The 19437-nt window shown below is 35.1% G+C and overlaps 1 protein-coding gene across 1 annotated transcript; it reads right to left on the bottom strand.

The window, feature by feature from the left end:
• Nucleotides 1-14432: 14432 nt before the first annotated feature.
• Nucleotides 14433-19184, bottom strand: LOC120072988 (pyruvate decarboxylase 1-like). Its single transcript, XM_039025539.2, has 5 exons — nt 18700-19184; nt 18144-18316; nt 17385-18035; nt 15622-15739; nt 14433-14725 (listed from the first exon to the last, which is right to left on the bottom strand). Exons 1-5 carry the CDS (start codon nt 19165-19167, stop codon nt 14552-14554), a joined length of 1584 nt encoding a protein of 527 aa, XP_038881467.1. The 5' UTR covers nt 19168-19184; the 3' UTR covers nt 14433-14551.
• Between the last annotated feature and the right edge of the window lie 253 nt (nt 19185-19437).

Here is a 19437-nt window from a genome sequence, read left to right as displayed (position 1 = left end):
AACAGGATATTCAGACTCCGTACTAGAATGGAATATAACACTCTATTTCTTACTTTACCAATAAATGAGAGAGTCACCGAGGTAGAAACAGTAACCAGAGGTAGAACGCCGGTCAGTAGGATCACTAGTCCAAATAGAATCAGAGTAGCCGGAAAAAACCAGAGAAGACTGAGAAGAGAACTGAAGTCCATGTCTCAAAGTTCATTTGACATAATGGAGGATAAGAATAACAGTAAAATGTATGGTCCGAGGAGCAGCCATGAATTGACTAACAATGTGAACAACATATGCAATGTCAGGGCGAGTGACTGTCAGATAAATGAGGCTGCCACCAAGTTGATGATAGAGACTGGCATCCTCAAGTGGAACGCCATCAAATGGAGTCAAGCGAACACTATTATCGAGTGTGTTGGAGCTATAGCAGAGTCAGTGATACTTTAGCGCACCAAAAGATCTAAGGCATATTCATCACTAGCAGAGCTCAATGATACTTCAAGGCCAAGAAAGTAACTAAGTGAGCCCAAATCCTTCATCTCAAAGTGTTCATCAAGGTAGCATTGTAGATCAGAAACATCCTGAGGATCATCCCCAGTAATAATCATATCATCAACATACAGGAGAAGAAGAACAATACTATGAGCTGTCTGTCACGTAAATAGTGTTGTGACATGAGGATTGGATGTATATCCAAGTTTAGTAATGGATGAACTAAAAGTTGCAAACCAAACCCAAGGGGCTTGCTTCAAACTATACAATGCACAACGAAGGAGACATACTTTTTAGGATGGGAAAAAGACACTTGGGGGCAGTTGCATGTACACCTCCACAGATAAGGCCCCATTAAGAAAGACATTCTTGACATCCATTTGAAAAAGTGGTCACTGTTTGGCTGCAGCAACTGCTAAGAGACATTGAACAGATGTCATTTGTGTCATGAGTGCAAAGATCTCTTTATAATCGATCCCATACTCCTAAGAATAGTCTTTTGCCATCAACCAAACTTTATAACGCTCAATCGAATTGTCAGAGTGAGTTTTAATATTGTAGACCCACTTGCAACCAATGGGTTTTTTACCAGAGGGTAAATCAACGTAGTCCCATGTGTGCATCTTGTCTACAGTCTGAAGTTCTTCTCTCATAGCTTGCTGCCACAGAGCATTAGTATTTGTCCCATGAAAAGAGATAGGTTCAACCAAGGAACTGATAGAAGAAAAATAGTGAAAATCTCGAAGATGAATAGGAGGTGCCCTTACCCTAATGGAGTGTCAAACAGAAGAAGCAGGGTCATGAACAAGTTCAGTTTCCACAGATTAGATAGAAGGTTGATCACAATCAACAGAGACTGGCACATATTGCTCAAACTCAGATTCAGAGGAGGATGCAGAGGAAGGGAAAAGATCAAAAGCATCGTCAGAAATATAGGAAAGAGGACTCAAGAGAGAATCATGAAAGGTCAAAAGACTAGAGAACATAGTGTATTCCCAAAAGGTGACATACCGAGAGATGCGCAATCTATTAGTTCTACCAAGGAAGCAACAGAGACGTGCACACGGTTCTAATTTGGTATGTTCATGGAGGGTAAAGAAGTACAAAACATGCACAACCAAAGACCTTAAGACTAGAGTAATAAGGAGAAGTACCATATAAGCATTCAAACGGAGAAGCATTTTGAAGAACAGATGAAGGAAGGCAATTGATTGTGTAGATAGAGATAAGAGCGACTTCACCCCAAAATTTTGCAGGGCAGAAGGCATACAGAAGTTGGGTGTAGATAGAGTCCAGAATGTGACGATGTTTCCATTCTGCTCACCCATTCTGTTGAGAGATATGGGAACAACAACACTGAATAAGAGTGTCTTGTTGGGTGAGAAAGGAAAGGAGATTTGAGTCCTTATATTCGAAGGCATTATCTGTACGCAGAACCTTGATTGTGTAAGAGAAATGGGTGTGAACTGAAGGAAATCTAAACATAGAGATCCAGTGAGCGGAAGTAGATCGTTCCAAATCCCATTGAGAAAGAACACAAACACATTACAGTTTACAAGAACAGATTATGCATAATTAAGTAAATTACAAGCATGCTTCATTAAAAGAATGAACAAGGGATATAGTATGCAAATCATTGAAGAACCTTTCTTCAAGTATCCCTCGATCAATCTCCAACGCGTCCAACGAAGTACTCGAACGCAACGATTAGACTAGCCAACCGCATGAACTGAAGAATACTCGATCACTATCGAGTCCAACTCAATCCTCGAACCTCGAACGGAACTAGAACACCACCACAAGAGTTACCTTGGTATCCTCGGTGTGAGAATCCAGGAGTTGTGGGCTCTATGTGACTTTGGTTAGAGGAAAGGAGGAGGTAGACGATCGAGTAAGTGGGAGATGGATGAAGTCTATTGTATAGACTAGATACTCGATCGTTTAGAAAGAAGAAGCCTATCGTATAGACTTTGGTACTCGATAGTGCTGCAATGAGTAAACGAGTAACTATTGTATAACAAACTCGGACCTCGATCGTATAGGCTGTGAGACACTATTGTTTAGTAAAACGTTTTTACTTGATAGTCTTTTCTTTTGTCAAGCGACACAAAATGAATCATCATTTTGGAAAACCATTTTGCTTTTATCTCACAGTTACCATAACCATGTATAACCTACCACACAAGTTAGTTATTAAAGAAAAAGAATAATTATCATACAATTAATATATTATAAATAAATATGATAACCAACTTCTCATATTATATTTATAACATATAACTTTAATATTTCACCATATGAAACATATAAACCATAGTTCTTTTTCTATGTTATGGTATTTAATATAAATCATATTTATATTAATTCATCCAATTAATGTATCTAATACATCAAATCAATTATATTACATATAATCGAATTAATTTAATTATATCGCATATAGTTAAATTTCCTCTTGTTAATTTGAATACTTCAAACTAACCCAAAATCGAATTCTCAACTTGAACCCATTGAGCTACCAAGGGGACCTTATGAACCTGTAGCTTGAAGCTCCAATGGTACGTGAATAACTATCTAAACTCTTTAATCACGAGATTCACCATCCGTTAGTTGTTCGTCACTCTACTAAAGACAGACAGTTGCACTATTCGCACTACAGATATATTTCTATATCCATTGGATATAACCAGTCAACAATGCGATGACCCTTCACAAATAGCTCGTAAATACAGCTGGGCCAATTTACCGTTTTTTCCCTATTGTTACATCTAACTTCTTAAGTACCACTGATTCCTCTAATAAACAATAAATCATAGTCCTACTATGACTAAGTCCTCTCTTCCCAAGAAAGGGTATGACCACTATGTTCAAGACCCGAAATCAGCTCTTAAGGGAGCAATTTATCTACTTACCACTATCTCGGGGAATGAGTGAATTTCGTCTTGTGTAGCTGAGTTTCCAAGTCCCTAATGAGACGAATCCCCAAAATGGTAGGTTTGTTGAGTTGGCAATCTGGCCACTTTCACCCATACAAATTAAAAGACTGCCTTCATGAGCAGGAGTTCCCAACTCACTCAGGATTAAGGTCATGACCCTCGTTCTCCGATGTTATATAAAGAGACTAATCATCTCGTTTATCAACACTCAATTATCAACAACGTTATATAAAGAGACTAATCATCTCGTTGTCCGGTCTTATACAAACTTTTTGTATAGAATACCCTTGTTTGCATGTCTCGATATAAATGATCAGGATTAGACCATTTATAGCACTTCACAACACTTGTAACATCTACAAAATGGGTCGTATCCGTAGATTCACCAGGATAAGGTATCCCTCCTTTATCCTTATACTACAGACTATTTAGGTTATTACTTAAGGCATGATCCATCTGTATGTCTCTACATACATGCTTAAAATAACCTTAGATATTAGTTTATTAGATTGAGTAAATGTTTATAAAATAACACTTATTTTATAAATAACTATATGTTCATAAAGTGTTAACAAACTATGAGATTACTAGGAGAAATAGGACACCAATCCCAACAATCTCCCAGTTGTCCTAATGCCACGGGAGACTAATGTACAATACAAAATAGTACAATATACAATAAACTAAGGCATACTCTATACCCCAGTATCATATCCACTTGCCCTAGACAAGGTACCACATTTCCTGTAGACCCAGATTCTCTAGATGACCCTTGAACACTTTAGCCATGAGAGCTTTTGTAACCGGATTCGCAACGTTGTGCTTCGATGCGATCTTCATGACTATCACATCACTACGATGCACAATCTCCGTGATCAAATGATACTTCTATTCAATGTGCTTGACTCTTTGGTGACTCCGAGGTTCCTTAGAATTTTCCACGGCCCTGCTGTTATCACAATAAAGTATGATCGGCAAAGACATATTTGGAAAAACTTCCAAATCGTTAAGGAACTTTCTAAGCCAAACAGGCTCTTTAGACGCTTCACAAGCGACTACGTATTCGACTTCCATACTGGAGTCCACGATGCATTCCTACTTGATGCTTCGCCAAACTACAACCCCTCCATTTAAAGTGAACACTAACCCTGATGTCGATTTCTGAGAATCTCTATCAGTCTAAAAGTTAGAGTCTGCATATTCTGTGAGGATCAAATCCTTATCTCCATACACGAGCATATAGTCCCTCGTTCTCCGAATATACTTGAGGATCGTTTTGACTGTTGTCTAGTGATCTAATCCTGGATTGGATTGATATCTACTGACAATCCCTACTGCATAGTAAATGTCAAGTCTAGTACATAACATTGCATACATAAAGCTACAAACAGCTGATACTAGGGAATTCGTCTCATTTTGTCAACCTTTTGAGGTGTCTTAGGACATTGTTCCTTAGACAAAACAATTTCATGCCTAAAAGGTAATAAACTCCTCTTGGAATTCTACATCGAGTACTTGATCAACATCTTGTCAATGTATAATGCATGAGACAAGGCCAACCTTTTGTTCTTACGATCCCTTATGATCTGAATCCTTAGAACAATCTGTGCCTCTCCCAAATCTTTCATTTGGAATTGGGCAGCTAGTCATTTCTTAATGTCAGTTAGAAAACCTACATCATTCTCAATGAGTAGGATCTCATCCACATACAGCACAAAGAAAACTACTGAGCTATTGATGATTTTCTTGTAAACACAAGTCTCATCAACATTCTGATCAAAGCCAAATGATTTGATCACACGATTTAATCTAATGTTCCAAGATCTAGATGCTTGTTTCAATCCTTAAATGGACCTATTAAGCTTGTAAACCTTTTGCTCTTGATCTGGAACTATGAACCCCTCTGGTTGAGCCATGTAGATGGTCGCCTCAAGATTACCATTCAGAAAGTCAGTCTTGACGTCCATTTTCCATATCTCATAATCATAGGATGTGGCTATGGACAAGAGAATCTTGATAGACTTCAATATGACAACAGGTGAGAAAGTTTCCTCATAGTCCACTCCCTCGACCTGGGTATAACCCTTTGCCACAAGTTTAGCCTGAAAGGTTTGCACCTTTCCATCTATGCCTCTTTTCCTCTTGTAGATCCATTTACACCCTATAGGTTTTACCCTATCAGACTGATCCATAAGTTCCCAGAAGAAATTGAAGTACATAGACTTCATTTTCTGATTCATGGCTTTAATCCACTCATCTTTGTCAACATCCTCCATTACTTGCTTATAAGATAATGGATCCTCAATCCCATCCTCAGATATGATGTTTTGGGCTTCTGTTAAACTCATGTAGCATTCCGGTGGGTTCACAACCCTCCTAATACATCGAGGCAGTCTCAACTCTTAAGATGGCTGACTAGATGAACTAACATCAACAACTCTTGTTGATCTATCAGTCTGTTGAACAACTCTTGTTGAACTCTCAGTAGACTTACTAAAAATCCCATTTAAAACAAGCTTACTTCGTGGTTTATGATCCCTTATGTGGTCTTCTTCTAAGAAGATAGCATTTGTTGATACAAATACCTTATTCTCACTTGGATCATAGAAGTATCTACCTCTCGTTTCTTTCGAGTAGCCTACAAATAGGCAAACTTTCGAATGAGGTTCCAACTTTTTAGGGTTAAGACACTAGCACGTGGGTTGGACATCCCTAAATCCTGAAGTGGTGTAAACTACCTTTACGACCTCTCTATATCTCAAAAGGTGTTTCAGGAAAACTTTTCAAGTGAACATTGCTCAAAATGTAAACTGCAGTCTCTACTACAAATCCCCAAACGAGTCTGGTAGATGAGCATGTTCAACAAGGTTATGTTTCTCCTTTCTTATACACCATTCAGCTGAGGTATATTTGGGGCCGAGAGTTGGGATGTGATTCCCGGTTCTATCATATAGTTCTGTAATTCTAAGTTCATACACTCTCCACCATGATCAGATCGTAGTGTTTTTATCTTTTTACCTAACAAGTTTTCAACTTCAGCCTTATACTCCTTAAACTTTTCAAGAGCGTCAGACTTACGTTGCATTAGGTATAAATACTCATATCTTGAATAATCATCTATGAAAGAGATGAAATATTCATATCCACCTCGAGATCTTACACTCATCGTACCACGGAGGTCTGAATGTATAAGCTCCAAGGTTTCCCTGGCTCTATAACCTTTTCCAGTGAAAGGTTGTTTGGTCATTTTGCCTTCAAGGCATGATTCACATACCGGTAAAGAGTTTTCTTCTAAACCATTTAGAAGTCCACATTTCATCAACTTCTCAATCCTATTGAGGTTGATGTGACCTAATCTTAGATGCCAAAGATGGGTGGTTTCCTTAGGAGAAACTCTTAGTCTTTTTCTAGTTATTATTGTTTTGAACATTGTAGTATTAAGCAAGGCTTTTATGACTAATAGCCTTAGTACATACAAGTTATTTTCCATTGAACCAAAACCAATCTCCATATCGTTCTTAAAAATAAACACTTTATTCTCAGAAAAAAAAAGATGAAATAACCTTGTTCAATCAGACAAGAAACTGAAATTAAGTTTCTCTTAATATAAGGAACTATATAAACATTATCCAATAACATATAACATTTCTTGTCCAAAAATAACTTAAGATTGCCTACAGCAACAGCTGAAACAACCTCACTAGTACCGACTCGAAGAGTCATCTCTCCATCTTCCAACTTTTTCCAGGAACTAAATCCTTGATGGGAAGAACATACATGGTTAATAGCACCTGAATCAAGTATCCAAGTAGAATAATCATTCTTTACCAAACACGTGACTAAGACAAATAAATTACATTTATCATCTTTAAACTTCTTTCTCTTCTAGAGAGTGGTGGGATCAGTATTAGAACCTATATAAGCTCCAAGTTCCATTTCAGATGGCAATTCTCATCGATGAACTTCATTTGAGTCAGTAACAATTGCTTTTTCTTTTAGTCCTTTGACATTCAAGAAAGACTGGAGATTATCTTTGGAACTGATACAATTGGTTTCTTTGTCATTAATCTCATTTTCAAAAAGTGAGAACTGATGTTCAAAAAATCTTGCTACAAGTCCATGATCTGACGTGCAATGACTATATTCTCAACCCTTTTGGCCAATGCATCAGGTATGCTAGCCAAAATGTGAAGTCGGGCCATCGAATTAGCCTTCATCCACACCTCATATGCATTACGAATATTTCACGGTGCATCAGGGGTCAGAACTTGAGGACACTTCTCAACTATGACAAACACGAGGTCGTTACCACGAAATACGTTTTAATAGACTCTTTCCAATGTATGTAATTGATCAAATTTGAAAAGGAAACTAACGAAAAATTAGGAAATGACATGTTGCTGAAAAAAACAAACATATTAATCTATGTTAGATTTTAACAAATACTTTTTAAAACAAATCCAATCTGGTTTAGGAAAATCTAAATGAACCCCGTGTGACATCTAGTTTTGCAATGATGCTTCAGTGGTTTAGGACAAAAGCCACCGAAGGGTAGTCAATTTATCCCTACTCTGAATTGAGACACTCTCAACCAATCATTACACCAGAACAACTTTTGTTCCTATAACGACTAGCCATCATTGATTTGGTCAAGAAAGCATTAACTTGCTTAAAAATTTTCCGTAAGTGTGACCCTTCATTTTAGATTCTAGAGTTCTGCCCCAAGCAGCTAATCCAAATGGAAAATAATCTGATTAGGGCAAAAACTAAAGCGACCCTATCTATTTCTGGAGTTGGCCTTGATATTGACCAATTGCAAAAACCATCTGAAGGGGGATGCTCCCAGGGCATTACGAGGCCGTGCAAGAAGATCTCATGGTACAAACCAATGAAGAAGACCGCAGGACATGTTGACACACATCCTTCACCCACTTACTATAAATACTCTCTCTGTTCACCTTGATATTGACCCATGCAAATACCATTCGGAGGGGGATGCTCCCAGGGCACCACGAGGCCAAGCATGAATCTCATGGCGTGAACATTCAGGGAGAAATGTGAGTAGAATTGACATATCACATATATTTTTTCCTCTCACTGAGTATTTTAAGAACCTAGGGTTTAGTTTACTTAGAAAAAACACGACTAATTATTTTAACTAAGTGACTGTTTAGGTTTGCCCTAAAGTAACTCTTACTTTGGAATGTTAAACAACTTTTGATCATCATTCATTAAACACTTTAACAAACTTTAATCAACTGTTGCATGCTTGTAGTAAATCTATATAATTCACCTTTTCAGGTAGGTTCCCAGGTACGGGTGTTATGTTTTTGTCAGCTTAAATATCCTAGCCTAGCCAGAACACGCCTTAGACAAAAGGTCCCTTATAGATAGATTTATTAAAAATTTAATCTTTTATGAAAATCAATTTAATCCTATTAAGTCGATTTAAAAGATTAAACTTAGGTTCCTAATCTTATTAGAACCATGAACTTAGGTCTATTTCAATCAAATTTTAAAACCCTTTTAAAACATGATTTCACCTAAGTTTGCATGCAACTCTTGGTTATTGATTTTAATTCTAATTTCATTAAATATAACCCTTATAAAAAATGAAACAGTTAAAACCAACCACAATGCGAAGCAACACCCACAAGGTATACATAACTCTTATAAATAAACCTAAATATCATGTTCCATGTATTGTTCATTCATTACTACTTTTATATAACTCTTATATAACAAAGTAATGAACCAAGTATACATGCTCTCATACACCCTTATACTATAACACTTATAATATAAAGATGATGCATGAATATGCTTAATGCATGCATAAATATAACTCTTATATTATATGATGCATGTGCATGCTTTAATGTAATTTAATCATGCAATCTACTATATTATAATACTTATAATATAAAGATTATGCATGAATAAATGTATAACCTAAGGTGGGTTTTAAAACTATATGTCATACATTATAGCATATAAACAAGCATACATCTCATGTACATTAAAAAAAAAAATGAAACATGATGGACCGAGATAACATGCCTTAAAATTCGAAATAAAACTAACTATTACATTGAACCATCCAGTCGACTGGTTCAAACAAGTGAACCAGATCTTGAACCGCCTGAGTGAATCCTCGTTCCACTGATCATGTAGTTTTTCCTTGTGCTCGTCGAGTAATGTTGATCGAGTAACCACGATCGTGTAGCTACAATTGAGTACCTTTGACTATGCAATGAAGTATGAAGGCCACTCGATCGTGCAACGCACTGAGTTTAAACGTATGCCTAAATGATCGAGTAGACGACAACTATGCGATGAAGCATGATCATCTAGTGATCGAAGGGCAAGCGGCGAGTATCACATACCGAGTGACCAAGTAGCTAGAGACTACTCGATCGTTTAGCAAAATCAATATATATTTGTGATAGGGAAGAATGATGTTTAAGAAAATATATCCAGGTAAACCGAGAGTAATCATCAATGAACAAGACAAAATAGTAAAACCCATTAATATCGGAGATAGAAGCAGATTCTCAAATATCAGTATGAACTAAGTCAAAGGGTTGATCACTTACAGAACTGGACTGGGAAAAAGATAATGCATGTTGTTTCGCAAGTTTGCAATTCAAACAGTCAAAAAATACAAATTTGGAGACATTATTCAAATTGTTACTAGAGATTAAATGATGGAGTTTTACAGAAGAAACATGACCGAGATGGAGATGCCACTGATACATAGTCAGATCTTGTGCCTGACACCCAATAGAAGAAAAAGACACAATTAAACCAAAAGCACACAATTGCCCGACAGAAACAAGGTTAAAGTTCAGATTTAGAATACAATAAGTATTGGAAAGCTGCAACTTGGAAGTGTCAATGGAGCCAACATGGGATATGGGCATACAACTGCCATCAGCAGCACAGATAGGAGGAAGAGATTTAGCAGGAGTGGGTGTAGTTATAAGAGAATAATCAGACGTTATATGGTTTCTACAAGCAGAATCAAGAAACCACCTATTACCTGGGGCAACTACAAGTACAGAGGAATTGGATGAAAACACCTGTTTAAGCAAGCCTTTTACGTCTCTAATTTATAAAGTAGGTAGAGAAGGTTCAGAATCAGTAGAAAAGATAGTAGCAACAGCAGAAGCAAAGCTAGGACCAGGTTTACACTTTCGACGCTTGAAAGTATGTCCTCACAGTCGTAGAGGTCGTGTAGGGTAGTTGTCCAGAATATGACCTTGTTTGTGACAGTATCTACACTCGACTTTTGGGCAGTTAGCAAACTTATGCCCAATAAGCTTGCATTTTTTACAGAAGGTAGCTCCAGAAGTACTAGGCAAATGAGTGCTTGTGAGGACAACTTCAGATTTCTTGGAAGAAGTGATACCAAGACATTTTTCTCCAAACAAAATTTCCTGGATTGTTGCATCCAATGATGGGAGGGGACTACGGTGTAGCAAGGTAGCACAGATCGACTTATATTTTGAACGAATCCCCATAAGAACCTTGATAAGATGAAGATGATCAATACTAATTTTAGCTTGATCTAATTATGTCTAAATTGGCTAAAGCGTGGCCAAATAATCATTAACAGATTCCCCTGTCTCCTAATTAAGATTAACAAGAGTGTTGTGCAGCTGATAGTAGTGAGCTAAGTCAACAGATTGGAACCGGGTAGATAGGTAATCCCACAAACTCTTGACATCATGAAACACATCAAATTAAATGTGAATGGCCAGCATAGACGTATTTTTCGAGCCAAGTGATGATCTGACAATTTTTGTTGTCCCAATCTCTAATTGTTCGATGAATTTAGTATCGTCCTTAATGGATATCTTGACTAAGGAATATCATTAGTGACAATGCACCATAATTACACCCAATTCTTCATTTGATGAGCCCAAGTAATGTAATTTTTCGCATCAAGAATAGTACTAATGGAGCAAAATACGTAATCTTTTTCCATGTGGCTTGGCGGCTTGGGAAGAGAAGAAACTGGCTCATTTTCTTGGCTTGACTGAAAACGACTCAGCGGCTTGGGAAGAGAAGAAACTGGCTCAACTGCTTGGCTTGACTAAAATGGCTCAGCAGCTTGGCTTTGACTGAATCGGCTCGGGTCAATCAACATAGATCGGCTCGGCTCGACTTGACAGGATCGACTCAGCCCGACTTAACATGATCGGCTCGGCTCGGCTTAACAGGATCAACGCGTCAGATCTGAAAGCACATCGGATAGAGAAACTGACTAGATTGGCAGACTGACCTTTTAAATTTCAAATCTGGCTTCATTTGGTATTTGCGGGTGATGATGCACAGGCGTTGACTGGATCTTGAATTTCGGAGCTGGAAGGCCTGACTGGACTGGCGGGTGATGCTGCATAGGAGAAGGTCTTAAACGGATCTTGAACAAAGGAGCGTCAAAGCTCACCAGAGGAACTCGGGTTTCATACAGAGAACCCGATCTGGAAGCTCACCGAAGGAACTCACACGGAGAATAGAGGGTTGCGTCGAAGCTCACCGGATCTGGAAATGCACGAAAGTGAGCTGACTCATCGGATCTGAGGAGACATCCACCGGAAGGTTTTAAGCCGGATAAATTTGAAGCAATGAGAGGTTATGGAAGAAAGGACTCTAATACCATGTTGAAGTATGTATTTATCAAAAGTATATATTTACAAGGATTGTACAAAAGTATAAATACTATACCAACAGTCTAAGAATAGAGCCAACAAAACTCTAACCATGCTAAAGACTCTCCAACTAAGAGGACTAAGTATACATTCACAATTACAAACAATTATTTCTGATTTGTTAAATCTATTGGCAGGCATGGGGCAGGAGGGTGTCGGGTTACCTATTGCGAGGCAGAGGGCTAATCGTTGCGCGAGTGTGTTGGCTGGTGGGTGTTATAAAATGCATATGGATGTTGCTAGAGTGCCTGAAAAAGATTGGATTGGTCGGGGGCTATTATCAGAGATGAGAATGGTGACATTGTGGCGGGCCATGCGATGTGTATTCCTGTTTATGTGGAGGTCGAAGCGGCAGAAATCCTTGCTCTATTGAAGGGTTTGCGTTTGGTCGAAGAAATGAAGGATGGAGGCAGTTTGGCTGGAGTCTGACGTAGTAGTGGTGGTAAAAACGATATACATTAAATTTTACTCACCACTCACTCTCAATATGGAGTTATCTATAATGAGATTGTTAATTTAATGTGTTGGCTTGAAATTTTGGGCTTTAATTTAGTTTCAACAGGTTGTAATAGGGTTGACCCATTATTCTGCGGTGCATACTTTGTCTATTGTTTCCTCTTGTTGTTGGTCCCAAGCGTTTCTTGATTGGCTTATCCATTTGATTTAGGTCGATAAAAAGTTAGTTGGACTATTGCATATAAGTAAATTTGATTTTTTAAAAATAATGTTATTTTAATATTTATTGACAAAAATAGAGTTGGTTTGAAAGTATTGATAAAAATAGGATTGTAAAATCGTGGACGGAGTGTACGAGTGTCGACTCAACAGAAAAATCGTGTACCTGGTCCACGATTTAAGGCTAAATCGAGGACGAGGTCCATGATTTTCGAGCCACATGTCAAGTAAAAATTTAAAACTAAATCATGAATGAGGTTTGACGACTTTGAAAGAGATATTAATGTTTGATCATTTAAAAAATAAAAAGAAAAAAATCGAAGGGACATTAATGTTTGACATTTTTTTTTAAACAAAATGTTTGATCATTAAAGATTAGGATTTTTTTTTTTATAGAATTTGAAAATATTGATTTCCATATTCTATCACTAATGGCATTATATATACTAATTAAATTTAAAATCTATTTATGAGATTTTTTTTTTACAATATCTACTTATGCATTTTTTTAGAAAATTCATGAATTATGAATTAAAAACAAACATTACGATTGACTTGAATTTAATTTTAGGATTTTTTTTTAAAAAAATAATGTTATTTTAATATTTATCGACAAAAATAGAGTTGGTTTGAAAATATTGACAAAAATAGAATTGGTTTTAATATTTATGGATTTTGAAAGTAAATCCTTTCATTTTTTTAAAAAAATAAACTGCTACTATTAACATGAAGTCGAGTTTTTTTTTTCTTTTAAGTAAGAATCTGAATATAATGTTACATTAACAAAATCGTTGGATGAAGCAAATTTTAATTTAGCGACTTGAACAAAAATTGAATCTTTTGTATATTCCAAAATTTCACCTCAAGATTTTTTCATTCAAAAGAGATATATATATATATACCTTTCATTAAAATTTCATTTAATGCAAAAATTAATATAATAACGACATGTAATTAATTCAAAATTTTCTCGAGTTTTTTTATATGGAAAATTATTAATATGGGAAATTGTGAACACAATAAAAAATAATAAAAAAAGGAAATTGTGGATCCTATCCACGAGTTTGGTCTTCATTGACCAAGTCTACGCTGACATTGAGGCCACAACAATAATTGTGTATCGGGTACACGATTTTGCTACCTTTCTTTTCAATACTTTTCGATTTCACCTTAGTTTTGTAATTTCTTTCCTACATACACTATTTTTATCACTACTTTCAAAAATTACATTATTCTTGAACGTAATTTGATATGTCTTATTTTTAAAAGAAAAAAAGGTAATTGAAATATTATTACGATGGTAGAAAAAAACTTGGGTGCTTCCTTGGTGGCATCTATCTTGGTGCATCTAAGAGATTATCCAATAACATTTTGACACATGGCAAATAATCCCTTTCTAGAAAAATATTTTATTGAATATTTTTTTTGTGTGTGTAAGAAAAATGGATGTACATGGTTAGTTGCGCCTAATCATTACCTTAATTAAAATCATAAGATGAGAGTGGTAAAGAACCTAGCTTGATGCAAAATTAGTCTTTATTGGCAATATTATTATTATATTTGAGTTCTAATGAGAGTGAAAAACTTGAACTTAATTAAATCATTTAATCAGAGGTACCAATTAAATTATTCTCACTTTGATTGAAGATGTAGAACTAACTCAAATAAATATACAAGAATTACATAATTGATGATCCTTGATGATAAGTGTTATGTTAGACATAAGTCTAAAAAAAGAAATCATAAAACTGGTTTGGGAGGACGACTAGCAATGGCAGCTAGCTTATTTCCCAATTGAAGTAATTCCTTACTAGTATCATCTCTATGAACGATAGCTTCTATGAAGCACAAACAATTACTTTTATCTCCCATTGCTGTCTCAATTGCATTTACCAACTCTTCTTCTGTTTGAACCTATAATGCAAAACCCAAAATTTTTAAAGAACTTTGTAAAAAAAATGCAAACATTTTGCTTCGTTTAATTTATAATACCACTCTCGAGAACAATTAATTTTCACTATTTTTTTTGTCCTTAAAATATTATAACATGAAAGAGAAAAGTAGAATGTTTAGATAGATGGTTAACCCGATAGAGGTTAAATTATAAGGCATAACATCTGAACTTTTAAATTTGTGTCGATTTGATTCTTGAAATTTAAAACTTATGTTGAATAAGCTATTGCTTTGTTATACATTTTTAGTTATTCGTTGGTCTACTAGACATTAATAAGTTATTATTCTATTAAACATAAAATTTAATTTTATATATAATATATCAATTAAACTATAGAAATATTTCAATACGTAAGATTGAGAGTTTAGAGACCTATTAGACATTTTTAAATTTTTTTAAAAGTTATTTAATTGAGTAAAGTAGCAATAATATAGCATGCATATGAGTATTTACCATGGTTAAAATTTAATTTTTCTTAGGTTATATAACAAAATGAAAGGAAAATGGATATTGAGGAAATTTATCTTAGTGGTCCAACAATTGCCTTCATGATTGTGCAAGGCATTGACTAGAGCTGTATAGTCCCAATTTTTTATGATATTATAAGGGCCATCATGAAGTTCTACTTCAATTGTGTATCCACCATTATTTATCAAAAATATAATATTCCTTTGCTTCAATCTTAACATTGTTGACACATCTTGAGGAGCCATCTACACAACATCACAATTATTTCATATCTTTCACAAAACAACAATAATAATAGTAACAAAATTTGAGACAATTTTATTTTAATTGGTTCAAAAATAATTATAATTTTTAATTCTAGTTTATAAACTTTGAAAATACAATTCACCTGGAAACTTCCATCACCAATACATAGAACTACTCGTTCATTTGGTGCGGCTTGTGCATATCCAAGAGTTGCCCCTAAAGACCATCCAATTGATGCATATAGTAATTGTACTTCATACCTACAAATTTTCAATGTCATTTCCCCTCGAATCAAATATAATTAAACAGGTAAAAGTATTTTTTTCGAGTAGATTCGCAAACATGAACATATTTCAATTGACATAAGTTTGTATTATCAACTTCGTGGTCAGAGACTCGGATGTTTGATCCCCACCCCACATGTTGTTAAAAAAAAATAGGTTCACCTACTGCATGTGTAGTAGGAAGGACTTTGCATATTACGTAGTTTCATCATGGGGTCCAAAGTCAAAAGGCCGATCCTAACTTAGGTCAAGGTCAATGGTTGACCATCCATTTTATAAATTGGATTGGATACCAAGTTATCTTATTTTAATTGAGTCGACCCATGAGCCAGCTTGTTTGAGTCGTATTTGGATGAATCCATCATACTGGATAAAAAGGCAATCCAATATAATAATGGATATCTTTTATATATAATTGTTAATAATAAAAAATAGTTTTTGAAATTAAAAAATCAATTCAACAACAAACTAATTTTCATTTGTACATGCATGGGGATTAAAAAAATAAATGAAGAGAATTAAATGCACGAACCAAATTGGAAGACCTTCGAGTAAGATGGAATATGCAACCCTCCTCATCCTACAATGCTGAAGGCACGTAGGGCTTGTATTTGGGCCAAATTTAGACTAATTTTTTGGGTTGGGTCGGCCAACTTGACTCAACGATGAGGCTTATAAAGCATTATATTGCAAGAAATTATTTACAAACAAACTCAATTCTTTAATATAGAAAGGTCCATCTTCTAAGAGAGAATTTTAATTTTATTCGGTAACTTTGTTTTTTTCGTTGTTTATTTATTTAATAAAAAAATGTATAGTAACATTCTAAATTTTAATTAAAAAAAAATTGAAGTCCTAAAATAAAATTCTAAATTCTAAATTCTAAATTAAATATTCAAAATAACTATTTTATATTTATAACAAAAATTTAACGTCGTAAATATAATCACACTCAAATTTTAAAATCTAAAAGCGTAATATTCATCTTAAGAAGTAAGAAATAAAAACTAGAGAACAAAAGTAAATAAAAACTAGAGTAACAAAAGCAACCTAAATGGATCGATTAAGATTTGGTTCAATTTTCAAACAAAGTTCGACTTTATTCCATATTTAAAAAAAAAAAAAAAAAAAATCTTCATTTGTTTCAATTCTCTATTTTTTTTTTATTCAACATTTTGATTCCTCTAATTTAAAAATCAACTTAAATGCTCTTTTTTTTTAATTGGATATATATAACTATGAATAACTTGTATACGAAGTATCGTACTCATTTGGATCACTCCGTTAATATCCTTTATCTTTAGAATAAGAAGATGATTTATTGCTTCATTACAACAATTTAGACTTTAGATGTTAGTTGGTACTTTTTAGAAAATGATAAATGATTTTTAGAAAAATGTCTCTTTGACAAAAAAAAAAAAATGTTTACGGAATTTCTATAAAAGAAAACCATTATTAAATAAAGTTAATCATCACATTTCATAATACGTTTTGTCTTTAATAATCGCTTGATGATATGTGTAAAGGTTAAGATTCAATCCTTTTTGCTCAAGGTTGTAATACTTTAACAAAATAAACCCAAAAAAGAAAATAAATAAAAGATTATAGAGGGAGGTTTTACCCGCATGATTTTGGTAGTTTAAGTTTTTGACAATGAAACCAAGAGTCACCCGTCTCAGATATCACAGTCATATTATTGGTCAACATTTTTTGAATATGTTTGAAAAGAACATTGACCCGCAATGCCTCGCCCAACTCCGATTGCGGTGGACTCGACTCGGGTACATAAATTCGGTGATAATTCTCATAAGCCGTTAAATTGGGTTTGAGCCGCTTAGTTAGAGCTTGAAGAAAGTCCTTCATTAAAATTAGCCCAAAACTCGATCCATTTGGAAACATGACGCGGTCTGGTTCAACGATAATGGCTTTATTCTTTTTGTAGGTCAGAGAGTAGTCAACAGTTTCCAATTCGTCTAAAGTGGCTCCTATGAAAAGTGAGGCATCGGCTATTTCTACCGTCTCCCCGCAAAAGGCAGTGCTGACTATTCCCCAGTAAGTTCCAATGAAATGAGGGTGGTTCTCCGGAAACATGCCTTTTGCCGATGGTGTAACGGCAACCGCGTAGCCACAAGCGTCGGCTAGCTCTAGAAATGCAGCTTGTGCTTTGGCAAGTCGTAGCTTCTTTCCACCAATCATTACAGGCTTAATGACTGTATTTAGAAGATCAGATGCTTTTTTCACTGCCATCTCCAAACCCAATTGATTACTTTGCCTATGATAATATTAAGTAGAAATTAATGAAGGATTAACATTTTTTGTTGTTTGGAAATGAGTGAATTAAATTTAGGATTTTGAGTATTTTGGGAGAAGAAAGATTTACTTGGGAGAAAGGGAGAGTGGGATGAGTGGTTGGGCAGAGAAAGAGAAAGAAGGATGAGGAATGGCCACCAAATTGCAACAAATGCTAATGTAAACTGGTTTACTTTCTTCCAAACATTTGGATATTGCTCTATCTATTTGCCACCGTGCATCTTCCAAATTATCGATAACAGCCTACATAGAAGGTTAAATTAAAATTTTAAAGGATTTCTACTGTATTTTTTTCACGAATGTTTTTAAAAAATAGTTTGGTGTAGAAATTTTTTACAATTCTGAAAGTGATGTACAATGGTTCGATGATCATGACTTAGAAATAAAATTTAAATCACTACATCGTTTTAGGTCATCGTCATACAGAATTGAATCTCGATTTTGTTCAAAATTCTTAATAATTTTTATTCAGATGATAGTTTTGAGAAGTTTACAAAAGTTTAGGAATAATATTGAATATTTTTTTTAAAAAAAATGACAAAGTTTAAGGTATATGTCTTATAATTTAGCCTAAAAAGTAACAACTAGCATCTTAAATAAGTATTATTCCAATTGAAAATTTTTACCTGATAACATGTGACATTTTGGAAGCAACGGAATTCTTGATTGAAATCCGGCAATCCAATGGTATGATGGAGAATCTTCTTACTCCCATAATCATTTGAATTTGGTCCACCCACAATGCAAATCACAGGAAGATCCTCAGAGTAAGCACCGGCAATGGCATTGATGAGACTAAGACTACCAACCGTGAAGGTCACAGCGCAGGTTCCAACACCACGGCACCTGGCGTATCCATCAGCCCCATAGCCAGCATTGAGCTCGCTACAACACCCTACAAGGTTCAATCCTTTTTCGGCCATAAAGTAATCGAATATAGCCAGATTCGAAATTCCTGGAACCGAAAAGATATCGGAGACACCAATTTGTACGAGCCGACGGGCTAGGTATTGGCCCATCGTAGATGGGTCAGTAGCCATTGATACCGTAGAACAATCTTCAGTTGGGAAGCCCTTTCCGAAGTTTTTCGCCATATTTGATTAAATTTAAGAGGAAAGTAGTCTTAATATGAAGTTGTAGTAATTTAAGCAATAGCTGGTATTTTTATAGGGAAAAAAATCTGCTACTAATCATTATTATTTTTATTGTTTTGAAGACACGTGGATCTACATTGTTAAAAAACCTTTTGAACATAAAATTTTAAATGAATATATTTTTAGTTAAATTTATTTCGTTAATTCATATTAATATGAAATATGGTGGAGTAGTGAAAAATCTTTTCAGCATAATTTTTCAGAGGAAGT

The sequence above is a fragment of the Benincasa hispida genome, chromosome 3 (assembly GCF_027475165.1).
Source record: "Benincasa hispida cultivar pf3 chromosome 3, pf3_genome.v1.1, whole genome shotgun sequence".
Classification (NCBI taxonomy): domain Eukaryota; kingdom Viridiplantae; phylum Streptophyta; class Magnoliopsida; order Cucurbitales; family Cucurbitaceae; genus Benincasa; species Benincasa hispida.
Note: the sequence above shows the minus strand (reverse complement) of the source record. Positions and strands in the feature narration are given on the sequence as shown.